General features: G+C 46.4%; 1 protein-coding gene across 1 annotated transcript in view; it reads right to left on the bottom strand.

Annotated features, from left to right (window-relative positions):
- Positions 1-16,530, bottom strand: part of galntl6 (polypeptide N-acetylgalactosaminyltransferase like 6) — a 271,655-nt gene that overhangs the window by 205,344 nt on the left and 49,781 nt on the right. Inside the window, exon 3 of the mRNA XM_079812186.1 lies at positions 14,877-14,985. Coding sequence (XP_079668312.1) covers positions 14,877-14,985 — 109 coding nt within the window. The remainder of the gene's footprint in view (positions 1-14,876; positions 14,986-16,530) is intronic.

Below are 16,530 nucleotides of genomic sequence, written 5' to 3'. Positions count from 1 at the left end.
CTTTATCCAGCTAACAACCTCAAACAGGTGCTTCTAATTTAGGATAATAAATGGAGTGGAGGTGGACATTTTAAAGGCAGACTAACAGGTCTTTGAGGGTCAGAATTCTAGCTGATAGACAGGAGTTCAAATACTTATTTGCAGCTGTATCATTTAAATAAATAGTTAAAAAATCATACATTGTGATTTCTGGATTTTTTTTTTAGATTATGTCTCTCACAGTGGACATGCACCTACGATGACAATTTCAGACCCCTCCATGATTTCTAAGTGGGAGAAGGTGCAAAATAGCTGGGTGTTCAAATACTTATTTTCCTCACTATATGTGTGTGTGTGTGTGTGTGTGTGTGTGTGTGTGTGTGTGTGTGTGTGTGTGTGTGTGTGTGTGTGTGTAAACCTTATTCATTTAATGCATCCCTTAGTGCATTTCAGCACAAAGTCATCTCACTGTGACATGTGAATAATTACAATAACCTCACACCCACTCCTCTGGCATTTTCTGGCTTGATAACAGAGTTAAACAGAACATTTAAATCATAATGCAAAATTACAGATTTTAATACTCCTACGCACAAGCTCTCAGTTTGTACACGTGTTTGACTTTTAAAAGCGTTGTACAACAGCTCCATGCAGAGTTTATTATTGTTATCAGAACTTTTGGGGCAAAGCTTCCGAAAGCATTGTGGGTTTGATCACTGACATAATAGTGATCAAACAGTGTGCACAACAGTAGCAAAATATTTTTTCAGCTAGTGTAATGGCACAACAAGCATTATATCTGATAAATACTGTTTCTGCATTGGATCAGCTAGACCTATGTTTGTGTCTACCGTAAAACTTCAAATAATAGCCCGGGCTTCTATTTACCCAAATCACCGAACTGCACCGGCTTGTATTTGAAACAGGCGTCTATAAGAGACAGGCCTTTAATTTAGTGTTGAGATGTTCAAGCATGACGGTAGGAGGTTACCACATTATATTACGTTTTATTTATAATTAATTTGAATGTGTTTAACAAATCATTTAATGTAAGAAATGTCTTCGATTATTGGCAGCACAAAAAACGAAACGATGTGACAGCAATGGGCAGAACAATATAATTTACCGCTAAAATCCATTGAGCGTATGAACTTGTTGCCCGAAACACATCAAAAAGAAAGAATGAAGGCTACCCTGTAAAACAACTGCAATCATGTGATAGAAAATTACTATATTCATCACTATCATAATCCCCACGATTCTCAATTACAAGTTCATGGGCGAATTCCTCCTCCTCGTTGCTCTCCTCCACTTCTCCCTCTCCAGCCTCCGCTAACTCTGCCTGCCTTGCTCGCACTAACAGATCCCGCCCAGATGCGCACGGCTCTCCCTCTTTGAAACAATGGATAAGGTGATCCTCGCTTCCATCAGAAGCTACTGTCAGGCCACATACCTAAGGATAACATCCCGAAGTTAATGAAATATATCTCCTCCTTCTCCCTCGCACACACAAACACACGCGCACGTCTGCGCGCAAGCATTAAAGGAATTTTTCAGCCGCTCTGTATCCAGCTTTACCCACGCTTGAAATATGACAACTGTCAGCTTTAATGTCAAATTATACTTTTCTCCATGGTGGTATTGTGAGAATTAAGAAAAACTGAAGACTGAAAGTTTGTTAACCTCTTTGTTATGCTGCCATAGTGATGAGTCGTTCATGAACAGTTCCGTCTGTCACGTGAAATCTAATCAAAACATAGAACAGACGATCTGACGGGTTTGAGAAGATCAAATACAGCCCGATACTAAAAAACAGACCCGGCGTCTATTTGAGACCGGCCTTTATTTACCCAAACCTGTCGTCACACCAGGCGTTTAAAAGAGACAGGCGTCTATTTGGGACTCGGCTATTATTTGAAGTTTTACTACTCGCAAATTTCATAATGAGATGTATTAACTTTTCAATTTTATACACCTGGATCTCTCCACACTTAATATTCTTGAATGTCACTGTCAATGTGGTTTGTCTGTTAGATGTAAAGGTCCCTGCATGCTGGTTTGAAGACAAGTAAAACCTAGCAATTGCTTCTTCAAAGTGTTAAATAATTTAGCGCACTATACACACCAATCAGATATTGTATTATTCAGATATTATTGTCAATATCGTCCTATATATATATATATATATATATATATATATATATATATATATATATATATATATATATATATATATATATATATATATATATATATATATATATATATATATATATATATATATATCCTAATATTGTGTTGATCCCCCTTTTGCTGCCAAAACAGCCCTGACCTGTCGAGGCATGGAATCCACTAGACCCCTGAAGGTGTGCTGTGGTATCTGGAACCAAGATGTTAGCAGCAAATCCTTTAAGTACTGTAAGTTGCGAGGTGGAGCCTCCATGAATCGGACTTGTTTGTTCAACACATCCCCCAGATGCTCATTTGGATTGAGATCTGTGGAATTTGGAGGCCAAGTCAACACCTCAAACAAATTGTTGTGCTCCTAAAACCATTCCTAAACCCTTTTTGCTTTATGGCAAGGCGCATTATGCTGCTGAAAGAGGCCACAGCCCCCAGGGAATACCATTTCCAAGAAAGGGTGTACATGGTCTGCAAACAACTCTTGGGTAGGTGGTACATGTCAAAGTAACATCCACATGGATGGCAGTACCCAACATTTCCCAGTAGAACATTGCCCAAAGCATCACACTGGCTCCGCTGGCTTGCCTTGTTCCCATAGTGCATCCTGGTGCTATGTATTCCCCAGGTAAGCGACACACACGCACCCGGCCATCCACGAGATGTAAAAGAAAGCGTGATTCATCAGACCAGGCCACCTTCTACCATTACTCTGTGGTCCAGTTCTGATGCTCTCATTCCCACTGTTCCGGTGGTGGACAGGGGTCTATGGGCTATGCAGCCCCATACTCAACAAACTGTGATGCACTGTGTATTCTGACACCTTTCTATCAGAACATTAACTTCTTGAGCAATTTGAGCTACAATAGCTCGTCTGTTTGATCGGACCACACGGGCCAGCCTTTGCTCCAAACGTGCATCAATGAGCCTTGGCCACCCATGACCAAGTCACCGGTTCACCGGTGTTCCTTCCTTGGACCACTTTTGATATATACTGACCACTGCAGACCGGGAACACCCCACAAGAGCTGCAGTTTTGGAGATGCTCTGACCCAGTCGTCTAACCATCACAATTTGATCCTTGTCAAACTCGCTCAAATCCTTATGCTTGCCCATTTTTCCTGCTTCTAACACATAAACTTTGAGGACAAAATGTTAATTTGCTGCCTAATATATCCCACCCACTAACAGGTGCCATGGTGAAGAGAATCAGTGTTATTCACTTCATAATGTCATAATGTTATGATCGGTATATATATAGTTTTTTTGTTTTTTGTTTGTGTGTGTGCGTGTGTATATAGGCTACACTACTGAGCCAAAACGAGTCACAGGTGACGAGTCACAGGTGAAGTGTATATCATTGATCATCTCCTAGCAAGGCCAAATATTAAGGTCTGGGTAGATTAGACAATCAGTTATCATAATCAACGAATGTAAGCTAAATTGGCAGCAATAAAGATCTGAGCGACTTTGACAAGGGCCAAATTGTTATGTCAAGGAGTCTGGGTCAGGGTCTCTCTGAAACAGCAAGGCTTGTAGGTTGCTCCCGGTCAGCAGTTGTGAGAATTTACAAAACAGTGGTTGGAGGAAAGACAAACCACAAACAGGCGACAGGGTGTTGTGCGCCCAAAACTCATCAATGCACAAGGGCAATGAAGGCAATCCCGTGTGATCCGATGCAACAGATGGTGTACTGTGGCACAAGTCACACAAAATTGTAATGATCGTTATGGGAGTAATGTGTCACAACAGACAGTGTATCGCACTCAGCTGTGTATGGGGCTGCGCAGCCACAGTCCAATAAGAGTGCTTATAATGATTACCCCTGTCCACCGTCAAATGGGCATGCAAGCATCGGAACTGGACTTTGGAGAAGTGGAAGGTTGCCTGGTCCAGTAAGTCACATTTTCTTTTACATCACATGGACAGCCATGTCTGCGAGCACCTTTTACTTGGGGAAGTGATGGCACCAGGATGCACTGTCGGTGGAGTGTGATGCTCTGGGCAATGTTCTGCTGGGAAACCCTGGGTACGGCTATTCATTTGGACTTAAATTTGACATGTGCCACCTACCTAAACATTGTTGCAGACCAGGTACACCCCTTCATGACAATGGTGTTCTCTGGTAGAACTGGACACTTTTAGAAGGATAATACACCCTAGGTTCAAGGTGTTGCCCTGGCATCCAAATTCCCCAGATCTCAATCCAATTGAGCATCTATGGGATGTGCTGGACCAACAAGTTAGATCCACGATGGCTCCACATTGTAACCTATGTGTATCTTTCAGCAGTAATCTTATCTAATCTAAATAAATAAATAAAGTTTTCTTTAATTCTTTTAATACTCAGATCCCCACTGCTACTTGCTTTGTAATTTGTTGATCTGTCCAGATTTATCTGGGAAGATCCATTACTCTTCTGTGGCATTCATGTACCACCATCTCCAATGAACTAGATTCATGAAAAAAAAAAAATAGCGGGTGGCTTTTTATAATAGAGGCTGCTATCCTAAGACTTATCACAACAGATGGTGTGCACTGAAAGCCCTCTGATAGAATACTGCAGCATGCTCCAACGTGACGGGTCAACACAGAACAGTTGGGCCGAGTGGGCCATATGCAAAAGGACGTGGTCCTGCCTACAGGCGCCAGAAAAGCCATCCTTCCTCTAATCTGACAAATCTCACTGCCTAATACAGTGAATTATTTTGTTATTCTAAAAGGCTATTAAAACAAGCTTCTTTCTGGGGACCTCTTTATATATATATTAGGGCTGTGCAATTAATCGAATTTCGATTTCGATTTCGATTTTGCCTCCCAACGATCACCAAAATAGTACAATCGAGAAAAAACGATTATTTTGCCTTGCGTTCTGAATGAAACGCGCACGCGCACATCCGCCCCTCCCGAACCCACAAATCTCTCTCAGTTCGTGAGTCTCGTGTTCATATCATCCGCTGGAATTTAAAAACTCGGCGCGAGTAAAGATGGCAGAAGGAGGGCAGTTACAGCAGCGTTTGGTGAGCAAAAAAGGCAAAACCAACTCCGTTGTCTGGGAACATTTTGGCTTCGAGGAATCAGACGATAGCAGAAATATGTTTCGTGCAAGATTTGCTACATGGTAGTGGCTGCAACGCAAGGCAACACCACGAATTTGTTTAACCACTTGAAAATTAAACAGAGTGACCTATGACAATCTAATAAAGAAACAAAAACTGACGAGAGCAGGGGAGCCGTGTAAACGTCCTTTTTTTCCTTCATATTTTTCAAATAATTCTCTCTTTGTAAACTTTGTTCAATGCATGCGAGATTGCGAGTGCTGCCATATTTTCGAATATGACCAGTCGTTTTCACCGTCATCACCCGGGTTTAGTGCTTTAGGGTTTAGGTTTAGAATGAGAAGCCGCGCGCGCTGTGAGAAAATGTGTCTCTGTGCGTTCATCCGAGAGCGCGCACACGTCTCTCAGCGCGCAAATATTGAGTTCTCTTTCAAGTCTTGCTCTTAAACGGACAAACTCACACAAAACGTATGTCAACATGTCCATCTTGATGAGTATCTTAGCAGACATAGTCTGTATATGCCTTAAGTGAACTTTATACAGTCGATAAAGAAGACGCGAGGTCTTAAAGGGGCAGTAGCCTTTACTGCTGTCTGTTTAATGTCAAACAACAAAAGACAAGGACATCACTCACCGCTCTTGATTGAATAGCTTTTGTAAGTTTAATAGGATTAATCTTTAATTTATGCACTCAAATATGCAATGTTATTTTACATTTGATACATTTCTGTACCTGAAAACGTCCGGTTACGTATGTAACCCTCGTTCCCTGAGGAGGGAACGGAGACGTACGTTAGTGACTAACGAATGGGGGTTTCGCTTAGAAGCCAATCATCTTCATCGTATTCAACAGCGCCCAATGGCAGTGCCAATGCCATGGGCATGCGGAATTTGCATGCGTAACTCCGCCCCACCTCGTGGGTATATAAGGAAGTACGCTGCGAACATCGCATTATGTTACTGCTGCAGGAGCCAAGACTGAACTCCTCGCGTTCCAGGCAGCACAGCTGACGTGGCTAAGGAAACGTACGTCTCCGTTCCCTCCTCAGGGAACGAGGGTTACATACGTAACCGGACGTTCCCTTTCGTTCAGTCACTACGACGTACGTTAGTGACTAACGAATGGGGGAACCTGTAAAACAGCGCCACTCAGCTGTCATCCAGTGCCCTGCGTAAGTGTGAGATCCCGCCACTTAAGGCCCTAGGACTCCCACTTATCACAGGATTACCAAGGTACACTGGGAAGCATATCCCAGTGAGGGAATGCCAAGATGCCTACCGTAGGGAGGACTTAGAGAATACACATATGACCCACTGAGGGTTGCATATGGAAGATCTCTAGGGTACCAGCCGAAGGTGGATTTTTAACCCTAGGGGTGGCAGGGACTTGCCAAGGGAAAGACACCTGCTCACTGAGGAGGCTTACGGTGGGAATACTCGTGTGGGGGTCGCCAGAGGGGAACCATGCACACGGAGCACCTGGCCGGACATGAGGGTCTGGGCTCGAAAGGGCAGACTGAACTGATGTCGGCGTCGACAGTGCTGGAGGAGCTCAGGGCTCTCGGGGAGCTCACCTGAGGAAAATATCGCACGTATCCAGTCATGGGAGTGGAATGGCGAGCAAGCGAAGACACCTGAGCGTGGTCCATTACCGGCCCCTCGGGGGGGCGAGTACAAAGTCGGACACTGGCTCCACTCGGAGATTGTAGAATCTGGCGAATGTGTTGGGTGTCGCCCAGCCTGCAGCTCTGCAGATGTCTGTTAGCGAGGCGCCATGCGCTAGAGCCCAAGAGGAGGCCACACTCCGGGTGGAGTGTGCCCTCACACCAAGGGGACATGGTCGACCTTGCTGCTGGTAAGCCAAAACAATGGTGTCCACCACCCAGTGAGACAACCTCTGCTTTGAGAGAGCACTTCCCTTCCGCTCTCCACCATAACAGACAAAGAGCTGGTCTGAGGTCCTGAAACACTGCGTCATGTCTACGTAGGCGCGGAGAGCGCGTACTGGACAGAGCAATGCCAAGGCTGGGTCTGCCTCCTCCAAAGGCAGCGCTTGCAGGTTCACCACCTGATCTCGGAACGGAGTGGTAGGAACCTTGGGCACATATCCGGGCCGGGGTCTCAGGATCACGTGAGAGTTAGCCGGCCCGAACTCAAGGCACGCTTCGTCAACCGAAAATGCTTGCAGGTCCCCGACCCTCTTAAGCGAGGCCAATGCGGTCAGCAGAGCCGTCTTCATAGACAAGAACTTAATCTCGGCCGACCGCAAAGGCTCAAAGGGAGGCCTCTGCAGAGCACTTAAGACTACTGAGAGGTCCCAAGAGGGAACGAGAGGAGAGCGAGGAGGATTCAGTCTCCTCGCTCCCCTCAGGAACCTGATGACCAGGTCGTGCTGACTTACCTTTTTGTCTCCCAGGAGATCGTGGTAGGCAGATATTGCGGCCACGTACACTTTCAGGGTGGAGGGAGACAGCCTTCGCTCCACCCCCTCCTGGAGAAACGATAGCACGGACCCGATCGGGCATTTCCAGGGGTCTTCTTGGCGGGAAGAGCACCATGTGACGAAGAGGTTCCACTTCAACGCGTAGAGACGTCGTGTAGACTCAGCTCTAGCGGAAGTGATGGTAGCGACCACCGCAGGTGGAAGGCTACTCAAACCTGCCGTGTCCCGTCCAGAAGCCACACGTGGAGCTTCCAGAACGCTGGACGCGGGTGCCAAAAGGTGCCCCGTCTCTGAGTCAGAAGGTCTGGTCTCAGAGGGATAGGCCAGGGAGGGGCTGTCGCAAGGAGTAAGAGTTCTGGGAACCAGGTCTGGCCGTGCCAAAGCGGGGCGACCAAGACGACCTGCTCCTTGCCCTCCCTGATCTTGCACAGTACCCGTGCAAGAAGGCTCACTGGGGGAAACGCATACTTGCGTAGCCCGGACGGCCAGCTGTGCGCCAGTGCATCCGTGCCGAGGGTGCCCTCGGTCAGGGAATAATACAGGGAGCAATGGGAAGAGTCCTGGGAGGCAAACAGATCTACCTGTGCGTCGCCGAACCGTTCCCATATCAGCTGGATCGTCTGGGGGTGGAGTCTCCACTCTCCGGGGAGAGGCTGAAACCGTGACAGCTCGTCGGCTGCACAGTTCAGGTCTCCAGGGATGTGGACAGCACGAAGGGACCTCAGGCGCTTCTGACTCCACAAAACGAGATGGCGGGCGAGTTGAGACATACGGTGGGAGCGTAGACCGCCCTGGTGGTTGATGTACGCTACTACGGCCGTGTTGTCTGTCCTGACTAGCACATGTTGACCCTTCAGCAACGCTCGGAAGCGGTGCAGGGCGAACCGTACAGCCAGTAACTCGAGGCAATTGACATGCAGAAGGCGCTGGGGTCCTGTCCAGGAGCCCGCGGCTGCTTGTCCATTGCACATGGCACCCCAGCCCGTGGATGATGCATCTGTTGTCACAACAACATGCCTGGAAGCTCGTTCTAAGGACACTCCGGTCCGTAGAAACTTGAGGTTCGACCACGGGGTGAGTGTCTGTAAGCAGGCCCGAGTCACTGGGACCCGGAGCGTGCCAGACCGCCATGCCCATCTCGGGACTCGATCGCGTAGCCAGTGCTGAAGCGGTCTCATATGAAGCAATCCGAGCGGCGTTACCGCGGCTGCAGATGCCATATGCCCCAGGAGCCTCTGAAAATGTTTCAGTGGAACCGCACTCTGGCCCTCGACTTGTCGAAGGGCAGTCAGCAGAGACTGCGCGCGCTCGCTCGAAAGCTGCGCGCACATGGCGACCGAGTCGATATCCATACCGAGAAAAGAGATCCTCTGCGCGGGGCAAAGTTTGCTCTTCTCCCAGTTGACCCGAAGGCCCAGACGGGCTAGGTGATGGAGCACCAGATCTCTGTGTCCGCAAACCTGCTCTCGAGAGGGACCCAGTATGAGCCAGTCGTCGAGGTAGTTCAGGATGCGGACCCCGTGCTGCCGAAGGGGCGCAAGGGCTGCCTCGGCAATCTTCGTAAAGATGCGAGGGGACAGAGATAGCCCGAATGGTAGAACTGCGTACTGATATGCCCGCCCCTCGAAAGCAAACCGTAGGAACGGTCTGTGTCGAGGCAAAATGGAGACATGGAAGTAGGCGTCCTTCAGGTCGATCGCTGCAAACCAATCGTGTGGACGAACGCATTCGAAAAGGCGTTTCGCTGTCAACATCTTGAACGGAAACCGGTGAAGGTAACGGTTCAGGATGCGCAGGTCCAGGATTGGCCGTAGCCCACCGGTCTTTTTGGGTACAATGAAGTACGGGCTGTAAAACCCGCAATTCATCTCGGCTGGAGGGACAGGTTCGATCGCACCCTTCGCCAGTAGGGTGGCAATCTCCGCTCGCATGACGGGGGCGTTGGCCCCGATCATGGTGGAACGGACTCCCTGGAAGCAGGGAGGAACCCGTGCGAACTGAATCGCATAGCCGCGCCTGACGGTCCGCTCGACCCAGCGGGACAGCCCTGGAAGCTGAAGCCAGACATCCAGAAACTGCACCAGCGGGGTCATACGGTGTACAGACGTACCCGGTGTGGGCTTGCAGCGATGCAGCGTCACCGGCCCGGACATGGGAGGCTGTGGGGCGTCCCGGTGCGGGGGCACGGTTGACAGCTGCGTCCTGACAGAGGAGACCAGGGAAGGACCAGCGTTCCACTGGGGTCTGCTCTGCCAGGAGGCTGGCGACAGAGTGGGATGCGAGTGGCGGGACCCGTGGGTGGCGCGCACCGTCATCACCGGACTCTGTGGGCTCAGGGATGGGAGTGTTAATTCTTTCTTTGACCAACATAGGGTGCTGCTGACCCGGGGGCCAGCAGCTGAACAAAGGATTCTCCCCCGGCCCTCCACCGGGGGAAGGAGTGGTCCTGCTACCATCTCCTCGAAAGAATTTCCCATCCCTGAGCCGTCCGTCTCAGGAGCGCCGCTTGGCCTGGCGTTTAGCGGGGCGCGGGGCGGCCTGAGGGGACTTGGACGCCTTCCTACGGCTTCCTCCGCGACCCGGCCCGGGTGAAGGCTGCTGCTTGGACCGGGTGGGAGGGGCGGGAGCCTTAGGAGGGCGTCCTCGGCGTGGAGCAGACTGAGTTGACTGCGCCGGCGGTGGGGTGGAGGCAGCAGCTGGCCGCCGGGGCAGTACGTGCTTAATAGCCTCAGTCTGCTTCTGGGCGATTGAGAACTGTTGGGCGAAGTCCTCAACCGCCCCGCCGAAGAGGCCGGCCTGGGATATGGGGGCATCGAGGAACCGGGTTCGCTCGGTGTCCCGCATATCGGCCAGGTTCAGCCACAGGTGACGCTCCTGGACCACATTTGTGGACATCACTTGACCCAGGGAGCGTGCGGTCACCTTCGTCGCCCGGAGAGCGAGGTCGGTGGCGGCACGCAGCTCATTTAAGAGCCCCGGATCAACTCCACCCTCGTGCATGTCCTTGAGGATCCTGGCCTGGTAGACCTGGAGGATCGCCATGGCATGCAGCGAAGCGGCAGCCTGCCCCGCGGCTCTGTGCGATTTCGACACCAAGGTTGATGTGAATCGACAGGCTTTGGAGGGGTGCTTAGGATCACCACGCCAGGTTGAAGCGCTCTGAGGACACAGTTGCATCGCAACAGAACGTTCAACTGGAGGGACCCCAGTGTACCCTTTAGCTGCCGCCCCATCGAGGACGGAGAAGGCGGAGGAAGTCAGTGAACGGTCACGGGAAGACAACGGGGACTTCCAGGACCGCGTGAGTTCCTCATGCAGCTCGGGAAAGAAAGGTATTGAGGGCAAGGACTGACGGGTGTCAGCGCGAGCCCCCAAAAACCAATCATCGAGCCTTGAGCGTTCGGGACAGGGTGGAGGGTTCCACTCGATCCCTAAACTCGCGGCTGCCCGAGACAACATGGCTGTCAGCTCTGGATCTGACTCGGGCAATGCTGGCACGCCCGAGGGCGGCAGCACAGCCGAGTCGTCATCTCCAGAGGACTCGAGCCCACCTTGTGATGCGGTGATCGACATCGCATCCTCCTCTGGAGCGCCAAATGAGATGCGCGGGGGGGCCGGAGCCGGCCCCGCGATCTGCATCTGAACACTCGCGGGTTGCAATGTGCAAGACGGGGGTGTGGCCCGAGGCATGAGCGTCGGGGCTTTGTTCCACACCGTAACCGTCAAGTCACCCTGACCACCAGCCGAAGTACTGGGCCTCTGGGACTCAGTAGATCGGGGTGTGGTAGAGGGGACTCTCACTTCAGTACGAAGGTCATGGAGTCTTGACCGCAACATTGCGATGGTCATGTTCCCGCAGTGAGAACATGACTCATCCGCGAACGCTGTCTGAGCATGCTGAAAGCCCAAACATATCAGACAGTGTTCGTGCCCATCAGAAGAGGAAAGCAACCGACCACACCCAGAAGTACACGGACGAGACATCCTGAAAAGGACGCGTCACGTGTAAGCTCTTTTATGAGAGGAAGCTTCGCAGAGAACGCCGAAGCGCCCAGGGACCACACACCAGCTGTCTAGCGGACCACTGCGCAGATCAGCAGGCAGGCAGTATGATGATCACTGGAACGCGCCGTAACACCAACGCCTCTGGAAAGCTGCTCGTCTCGAAAGCTGTCGATGACTCAGATCAGGCTTGTAGGAGTGAAGAGATCCTCTTGGCTCCAAAGCAGAAACATAATGCGATGTTCGCAGCGTACTTCCTTATATACCCACGAGGTGGGGCGGAGTTACGCATGCAAATTCCGCATGCCCATGGCATTGGCACTGCCATTGGGCGCTGTTGAATACGATGAAGATGATTGGCTTCTAAGCGAAACCCCCATTCGTTAGTCACTAACGTACGTCGTAGTGACTGAACGAAAGGGAACTAATGTTAGACGTACATGAAAAGCATAGCCGAACCATATTGTTGATCTTATTTATTTGTGGTTATCATTTTTACGTGAATACTTTTATACTTTGATTCGAATATATGTTATATTATTTATTTTAATAGTTCAAAAAGTACAACAAATGTTACAATTTCAATTGAATTGTTGAAAGGTGTATTTTTAATAAATACAACACATTCCCAAAGTCATGTGAAATAATCGTGTTACATAATCGTGATTTCAATATTGACCAAAATAATCGTGATTATGATTTTTTCCATAATCGAGCAGCCCTAATATATATATATATATATATATATATATATATATACATTGCTTTATGAAGTGATATACAGCCCGCACGGCTGAATTTGCGTGTGTAATTGAATCGTTTGCGCTACGAGCACAGTGTTGACAGGACAGGCAACAGGACGGCTGACAGGACAGGCAAGCGGTTTTCTGAGGTGAGAGAGAAAACCGGGGCGCGTTCGGTTCGACATGAGAGTATAGACTTGGTTGGCATTACTGGGAATGATGGCATTACATTACACAATTCATTCTAATGGCTTGTTTTCCCCCACGGCATATGGCGAATATGACGTTTTTGTGGGCGTTCCCACAAAAAAATTATGTTGGCTTAAACTTAAAAAAGTAAGTAACATTTTGAGTTCATTGAAATTAAACATTTGAGTTAATACAATGAAGGAAATTGGTTTAATAAATAGAAACTCAAAATATTATTGTATCTGAACCACATAAATAAAAAAAAAAATTTGATAAATCATGAAAATAGCACAATTTGGCATGTTTCACTGCATTATTACAAATAAAACACAATTACGCAATATGCTTACAAAATCTTTTAATAATATTTGAATAAAGAGTGATGTCGATTCTCAAATGTTCACTGAATTAACTCTAATTTTTTATTTCAATGAACTCAAAATTTTAAGGCAACCAGGTAACTTACTTTTTAAATATTTTTTTACAGTGCAGTAATGCTGACCAAGTCTATCACGGTTCGAACCTTGGTGGTGTATCGCGGTTTTTCTGTTCGGTTTGAATATCTTTACACCCCTAATATATATATATATATATATATATATATATATATGAAGACTTCAGATGCAAAAGCCTCTAAGTCCGTCTGACGTTTTTCTTTAAAATTAGCATTTTTGTCAGCCTCCTATGTGTAGGTTTCTACCCAAGTACCGGTACTTCTGAATGTGCTGAGGCTGGGATTTAGTTGGTTTGAAGTGAAAGTATTTGATGAACGTATACTACGTGCAAAGAGCATTCACTCAGTATTGTTATCTAATAAATATATATATATATATATATATATATATATATATATATATATATATATATATATATATATATATATATATATATATATATATATATATATATATATATATATATATATATATATATATATATATATATATATATATATATACTACAGTGTCCCGAGTTTTTTTTTCTCCCTCCCTATTAAGGCTGCTACATACTTCGCAAGAACAGAGGAAAAAGTTATCGCTCCCAGGGCTGCGACAGGCTCCCAGGCTCATTCTCGACACATCGTCTGAGCAGAACTTTTTTCTTGTGGGTGTCCGAGAACTATTGTGTGATTGGTCAGAATTTTAAAGTTGGCGGGGTTAATGCGGAGAAATGGAGATGTTTGGCACCTGCTTTTCTCGTGAAGTATGGAATGCACTGGCCAGAACGAGCTTTGTTCTTGTTCTTGCCACCTCGAGAAAACTTTGGCCTACACACTGTTGCAGCCATTCAATTAGCTCAGCTTTGTTTTTAATGTCAAGGTAGTTATATTTCGTTTAGTTTCTTTAAGTTAATTTAGAAAAATGTTTGGAGCAATTTGTTTGTTAAATTAAAGTTTTTGTTTTTTTAAAGTAGGCTAACGACCAAGCGGCCAGCGAATATAAGCAAATTTCTAAAAAAAATTTACCTGAAGGACACAATTATTTGCTTTCCGGAGCACTAAGATTTAGAATCGTGGATTTAAGAGTATTTTTAATTGTTTGCAGTTGAAATAATTTCTAATGTAAAAGCACTGCAATGTCAAAATGCAGGCGCTAAAATAGAAGGTATGCATGCAGGAGCAAAAGCAACAAAATAACATTTATATTAAAAGGTACATCATGTGAATTGTATCAGATTGGTACATCACATTCAAACAGTTACATTTGCATATGGGTCTGGTGTTACTGCTGGCACAATACCAACAATAACTACCCATGTCAGTTATTGACTGATTTATTGTTGGAAGTATAAACAAGTCTAAGAATTTGGCTAATTGTGCTTAGTCAAAAACTATATCCTATCGAGCACTTTGGGTCATCCTTGAAAAACCGAATGAAAATCACTGGATAAAATAAACACTAAAGTAAGCACCTTGACAGCCATTTATATCCTTAACTGCCGAGGACATAATGCAGCTAAAATTTAACACAGCAAAAAGACACCCTTACAGTATTAACCAGCCATAAATTCAGATGGATCAATAAAGTCTCTTTAGCCACAGGGGCAACCATCTGATTTACAGAGACAGCTTGGCAGGGATTCTAAAATAATGTCTTACCCTAAATGAAAGCCATAAAGAAAACGTCATCATCATCAAATCATCCCTCTTTAGTCTGGTTGATGTCCTTTATGCTGTGATAATGTGAGGTTTGCATATGCTTTGAAAGGAACAAATTATAGTATCAATTATAAGAAAGAAAAGGTCTAATCTGAAATATGCAGTGGATTTAGCGAACATACCAACACGCTGTTCATCTTTCCTGATGCTCTCGTTGTCATGCCAGTCTCTTCTTCTCAAACCGTCTGTCCAGGTATAAATGTGACCATCATTTAAGCCCAGTTGGAAGCCCTGTGGAGAAAGAGAAGCATTTTAAAGTAAAATATGATATTCACTTTATTTTTTTTGTGGAAACTTCCACACAGAATGCATCTCAAAATATCAAGTTAAACCAGATATCAAATATGTAAAAAACAAAAAACAATAAAAAACAACGTCAACATCATTATGAGAGGTAATTGAATGTGAACACACATTCAACCATCTGCAATCACTGTAGATAGCAACTTAAATAACCAGAAAGCTTTCCAATCTCATCCATAAACATTACACGGAACATTTCGGCCAAAGGCAAAATTCTCCTTTAGATTTGATCAGCTGCATGAAAAATCTTAGTTTATTTATGTTTATGCATGTGTTTGTGTCGTGCGGGGTGCAAACCAATAATCTTTTTAGTAATTGCAGACGCACAGTGTGTATTTGACTTCCTGGTTGGACATCCATCTGGGATTTCTCAATCCCGGGAGAGCAGAATTGGTGCCAAGCATCAATTCCATCATGCTAGAATGGCATGTCACATTTTTGCCTGGTGGATTTTTCTAAATTGGGAATGAAAAAGCATCTCAAAATGATCATGTGGAATGGTAAGAGGTGCGCAGTGGACAGCTCCTGTTTAAGTGCAGCTATGCGCTCCTATGTTGTTCCGACGCCTCTTCTATTTGCGCAATAGGCCTTTGCAGGATGTAAAAAGTGGAGCTCTAGAAGGTCTAAGAGGCCCCATTTGATCTACAATTTATCCATTCTCACAGATAGACCCCTGATAACAGCTCTTTTCACTGGCGGCGGGTGCTAATGCAGTGGGGACGCACTAGCATGAATGATTTTGATGAAAGCTCTGAGAGAAGGATTCAGGATGCCATGCTTCAGACATACATGTAGAATAAGTCTACATGCCTTTTAGTGCTTTGTCTTTGCACAAGCATCACCATGGAAATGCTTCAGGTGAGCAAATTGGAAATGACAGAGGCTATTCACTGAAAATTAATCCGGTGAAAAAGACACAGAGATTTTTAGGGAAATGATTTAGAGTGCTACTTAGCAGAGTGGATTATGGGAGGCAGGTGCTTGGATTCCAGTAGCAGCTCTGAGGATTTGGGCGGCTTTTTTCCACTGTGTTTGTGAATAATTTAAAAACAAAAGCATTGCTTTATTAAGGCCTCAGAGAGTTTCTGAGAAGGAAAAAAAAGAACGCAAGCACATTCAAGCTTGGCAGAGGGGAATTTCACTAGAAGAATGTGACATCGACTTGACAATCGCAAAAAGAGAACTGCTGGCAGCAATGTTGGAAATCACTCACCCAGAGGAACACAGAGGCTTCTGATGGTAAGACTTTGTGGCGATACACAGGTGGAGCTTGCAGAGGTTATTAATGTAATGGCTGACTTAAGTTTGCTGTAAGTAATTTACATGTAGGCCTTGTCCCAAATGACACCCTCAGCCCTTGAGGTTCTTCCTCTGAGTCCATAGTAAATGGTGAATCAATGCCGCATAAACTCTGCTAAAGTTGTAGTCTGCTACTGTAGGCGAAAAGTGGCGAAAAAGGTGCATTGCAAAAAT

The sequence above is a fragment of the Gobio gobio genome (genome assembly GCF_949357685.1).
Source record: "Gobio gobio genome assembly, chromosome: 3".
Classification (NCBI taxonomy): Eukaryota; Metazoa; Chordata; class Actinopteri; order Cypriniformes; family Gobionidae; genus Gobio; species Gobio gobio.
The sequence above is the reverse complement of the archived record's forward strand: the minus strand, read 5'-3'. Positions and strand labels throughout refer to the sequence as shown.